This window comes from Stenella coeruleoalba (assembly GCF_951394435.1).
Source record: "Stenella coeruleoalba genome assembly, chromosome: 1".
NCBI classification, from domain to species: Eukaryota; Metazoa; Chordata; class Mammalia; order Artiodactyla; family Delphinidae; genus Stenella; species Stenella coeruleoalba.
In genome coordinates, this window is record NC_137169.1 from 95,323,101 (window position 1) to 95,328,534 (window position 5,434).

The 5,434-nt window shown below is 37.3% G+C and overlaps 1 protein-coding gene across 3 annotated transcripts in view; it reads left to right on the forward strand.

The window, feature by feature from the left end:
• Positions 1–5,408, forward strand: part of GPSM2 (G protein signaling modulator 2) — a 93,537-nt gene extending 88,129 nt beyond the window's left edge. For all 3 annotated transcript variants that reach the window (XM_079899593.1, XM_079899594.1, XM_079899595.1), the window contains one exon: positions 4,538–5,408. In XM_079899593.1, coding sequence (XP_079755719.1) covers positions 4,538–4,765 — 228 coding nt within the window. In that variant the 3' untranslated portion in view covers positions 4,766–5,408. The remainder of the gene's footprint in view (positions 1–4,537) is intronic.
• Positions 5,409–5,434: the final 26 nt, after the last annotated feature.

Genomic DNA, 5,434 nt, shown 5'->3' on the forward strand with positions numbered 1-5,434 from the left:
TAATAAAGATTAGAGCAGAGGCAGAGAGAACATGAAAAAATAGAGAAAAATCAACAAAATCAAAAGTTGGTTCTTTGAAAAGATTAACAAAATTGACAAACTTTTAGCTATATTAAGAAAAAGAGAAGGTTCAAATTACTAAAATTAGAAATGAAAGCAGGGACATTACTACTGATTCTACAGAAATAAAAAGAATTATAGGAGAATGCTATGAATGACTGTATGCCAACAAGCTGGATAATCTAGATGAAATGGGCAAATAACTAGAAACACAAAACCAAGACTGAACCATGAAGAAATAGAAAATAGATCCATAATTCATAAGGAGATCGTATTAGTAATTAAAAACCTCCTGACAAAAGAAAAGCCCTGGACTTGATGGCTTCATGGGTGAATTCTACCAAATATTTAAAGAACACCAATTCCAAAAATTGTAAAAAAGGGAACATTTACCATTCCTAAGTCATTCTATGAGGCAAATATTGCCCTGATACCAAAGCCAGTTAAGACTTTATAAGAAAACTACAGACCAATATCCTTTTTGAATACAGCTGCAAAAATTAGCAACAAAATACTAGCAACCAGAAGCCAGTGGCATATTAAAAGGATTATATGCCATAACCTGATGGGATTTATTCCTGGAATGCAAAGATGGTTCAACATATGGAAATCAATCAATGTAATATACCACATTAATAGAATGAAGGAAAAAAACACAGTCATCTCAGTTGATGCAGAAAAGTCACTTGACAAAATTCAACACATCTTCATGATAAAAAAAAACTAAGAATAGTAGGAAACTACAATGACATAATAAAAATCATTTATGAACCACACACACAGCTATCATCATACTCAGTGGTAAAAGACTGAAAGCTTTTAAGATCGGGAACAAGACATGGATGCCCACTTTGCCACTTATATTCAACATAGTACTGGAAGTTCTAGCCAGTTAGGCAAGGAAAAGAAACAGAAGGCAGCCAAATTGGAAAAGAAGTAAAATGATCTGTTTGGAGATGACAGAGTCTTATATGTAGAAAATCCTAAAGATTTCACCAAAAAACTATTAGAACTAAGAAGGAAAGTTACAAGATCAACATCCAAAATCAGTTGCGTTTCTATACACTAATAATGAACAGTCCAAAAAGGAAATTAAGAAAACAATTCCACTTACAATAGCATCAAAGAGAATAAAATACTTAGGAATTAACCAAGAAGGTGAAAGACTTGTACAGTGAAAACTACAAAATATTTCTGAAAGAAATTAAATATGACGTAAGTCTCTCCCACTGGAAGACTTAAGATTGTTAAAAAGTCAACACTGTTTTGACACCTGACAATCCCATCGCTCCTCATTTGTAGGGTAGTGTGACGGAATCGTCAGACCAGTATACTGGTCTGACAATTACTTAATAAAGTGAAAAAAAATTTTTTTAAGTCAGTACCACCCAGAGTGTGATCTACATATTTAATGCAATCCCTATCAAAAATTTCAGTGATGCTTTTTTACAAAAATTTAAAACTCCATCCTAAAATTCATATGGAATCTCAAGGAAACCCAAATAGCCAAAACAATCTTGAACAAGAAGAACAAAGTTGGAGGACTCACACTTCCTGGTTTCAGAATTTATCACAAAGCTACAGTAATCAAAACAGTGTGATACCAGCATAATGAGACCCAATGGAATTGAATAGCCCAGAAATAAACACTCTTATATACTGTCAAACAGTTTTCAACAAGGGTGACAAGACCATTCAGTATGGAAGGAAGTCTTATCAACAGTTGATGCTGGGAAAACAGGATATCCACATACAAAAGAATTAAGTTGGACCTTTACCTAATACCATATACAAAAATTAACTCAAAGTGGATCAAAGACCTAAATATAAGCGCTAAAAAACTCTTAGAAGAAAACGTTAAGGGGAAAGCTTCATGACTTTGGATTTGGCTATGGTTTCTGGGTTACACCACCAAAGGCACAGGCAACAAAAGAAAAAAAAGACTTCATGAAAACTTAAAACTTTTATGGATCAAAGGACACCATCAACAAAGCAAAAAGGCAACCCACAGAAAATATGTGCAAATCATATAACATAAAGATTAATCTAGAATATAGAGAACTCCAAAAGCTCAACAACAAAAAACCTGATTCAAAAGTGGGCAAAGAATCCAAACAGATATTTCTCCAAAGAAGATATACAAATGGCCAGTAATTATAGGAAATGATGCTTGACGTCACAAATCATTAGAGAAATGTAGGATCAAAACCACAATGAGGGACTTCCCTGGTGTCACAGTGTATAAGACTCCATGCTCCCAATGCATGGGGCCCGGTTCGATCCCTGGTCAGGGAACTAGATTCCCCATGCATGACGCAACTAAGAGTTCACATGCCACAACTAAGACCTGGTGCAACCGAAAAAAAAAAAAAACCCACAGTGAGATACCACCTCACGCCCATTAAGATGGCTATCAAAACAAGCCAAAAAATGCAGAAAATAGCAAATGCTGGTGTAGATATGGAGAAATTGGAACCCTTGTGTACTTCAGGTGGGAATATAAAATGGTGCAGCTGCTATGGAAAACGGTACGGCAGTTCCTCAAAAAGTTAAAAACAGAATTATCATACACAGTCCCACTTCTAGGTATGACTGAAAGCAGGGACATGAACAGATATTTGTACACCCATATTCATAGCAGCATTATTCACAACAGCCAAAAAGGTGGAAGCAACCCAAGTGTCCATCAGCAGATGAATGCATAAACAAAATGTGGTGTACATACACAGTAGAATATTTCCAGCCTTAAAAACATGCTGCAACATGGATGCTGAGAAACATGCAGTCACAAGAGGACAAATACTCTGATGCCACTCATGTGAGCTAGTTAGAGTGGTCCAATTAACAGTGACAAGGTAGAACGGTGGTTGCAGAGGCTGGAGAGAGGGGAGAATGGGGAGTTGTTGTTTAATAGGTTTAGAGTTTGTCTTGCAAGATGAAAAAAGTTCTGGAGATGGATGGTGGTGATGATTGCACAACAATATGAATGTACCTGATCCTGAACTGTACACTTAAAAATGGTTAAAATGGTAAATTTTGGGGCTTCCCTGGTGGCGCAGTGGTTGAGAGTCCGCCTGCCGATGCAGGGGACGTGGGTTCGTGCCCCAGTCCGGGAGGATCCCACATGCCGCGGAGTGGCTGGGCCCGTGAGCCATGGCCGCTGAGCCTGTGCGTCCAGAGCCTGTGCTCCGCAACGGGAGAGACCACAACAGTGAGAGGCCCGCATACCGCAAAAAAAAAAAAAAAAATGGTAAATTTTATATTTATTTTACCTCAGTTTTTTAAAAAATGATTTACTGGGGGGTAGTACTGGGGAGCTTGATCTAGAAAAATAGGAGTCCGTGGTCAACATGAGATATTTTAAAATCATGATTTCAAAGACGGTGCAGTTATTGAGAATGACTGTGTCTGGCCTCTGACCATGGGAGCTATTGGATAAGGCAGAGGGCAAGGATGAAACACCAGAGGAGGGGAGGTCTAGGAACTGAAGCGCCTGAGTGTTGGGTAAACTTAGAGGAAAGTGAAATGACCACGAATCGTGACGGGAGAGATGATGAAGAGTGAACCAGGTGTGTGTGGAGGGTGGGATGGCGCTGACTAGGAATCCGGGCAGCCACGGCACCCTCACTGGGCGGTGGGGTTAAACGCTCAGGCGTGTTAGTGCACAGCGCCTAGCAACACGGGGCACTCCGATGTCAGCCATCACATTCCTACTTGTATTCTTGAGTTACAATACCAGACACTGTCCTGTAGACTTTTAAGTGCTTTCATTTGATCAAAAACATTTCTAATGTACTTCTAAAATAAGAATCGTAAGTCAGAACTTGAAGGAAAAATTCACTCTGGGTTATTTATTTCCTTAACAGATTTTATTGCCTAAGACAAGGGTAGGCAAACTTTTTCTGTAAAGGGCCAAAGAAAATATTTTAGGCTTTTTGGGGCCCTATGGCCTTTGTTGCAACTGCTCAGCTCTGCCCTTGTAGCAGGCAAACAGCCGTACACAGTTCATAAACAAACAAGCGTGGTATTGAAACGAAAGTACTGTTTAAAAAAACAGTGGGCAGTGGGTTATAGTTTGCTGACCCTTGGCAGAAGACAGTATTTATAAGGTAGTGATGTAGGGTTTCTGTACCTCACATGATATTCCTAAGGATTTGGTACGTTGTATTTAGTGATGCCTATTACAGTAAGATTATAATCTTAGACATAGGTGACCTTGCATCTTAACTAATCTTACCAAAGCCATGAAGCTATGGCTTCATATTTGTTATACACAATACTTGTTATGCTCTGATTATATAAGTCATTTCAAATAAAAGATCTTACTAGGTTTCAGGTCTAAAGATTGAGTAAACTTCTAAGAGGCAGAAAATGTTTAAAGCTACATTTTCTTATTGTGAATGACAGACATAACATACCTTGGTGCTCTCCTTCCCTGCAGTATTTGTATTTTAATCTCTTTCTTGTAAATTTTTAGGGATCCAGATTAGATGATCAAAGATGTGCTCCACCACCTGCTGCCACAAAGGGACCAACAGTACCAGATGAGGACTTTTTTAGCCTTATTTTACGGTCTCAAGCAAAAAGAATGGATGAACAGAGAGTTCTTTTACAAAGAGATCAAAACAGAGACACTGAATTTGGACCGAAGGACCTTTTGCAGAATAATGCTCTGTTGGAACTTGAAAATTCAGGAAAAAAATAAGCAAACCACTAGTATACAATGAATATCTTTTTTAAAGCAACCTTATTTCCTTTCAGAACACTGCAGGAAAATTCAATCTATTACTTTTTTCCTTCAAAGGAGAAATTATAGCACTGTACTGAGCTTAAAATGTTTTTAGCCTGATGTAAATATTTAACCTTTGATAGCATAGTATTAATTAACATTCCTCTGGACACTCGTTTCAGGGTAGAGGTGGGATCTAGGGATCTGGGCCTTTGTTCTTTCTAAAAATCCTCCAGGTGATTTTTACGGGCAGTGAAAAGTCAACTTTTGTGATTACTGCTTGGGATTATGTTCTTCTGCAACTTGGTAGATTCCTTTACCTAGTATTTGTAAAGTAGGAAGTTAAATGACTCTAGCCTAGGATTTAATCCTCTTGCTGAGGTAGATTTTTTTTTTTTTACTTTTAATTGACAGTGGCTCTTTTTTATACCGATGTAGTGGGAAATTATGCTATTTCATAAAAATAATATACTTGACCAGTGTGTAAAAAATTATACAGTCTATTAAAAAATCTAGATTTTTTTCCACTAAGAAAATCTCTATTTTCAATATAATTTTAGGCCAAAACCATTATAAAAGAAACTCTTAAAAATAAACTTCTTTAGCATGTTTTGGCCTCTGTGTAATTTTTTAAATAACTAATTT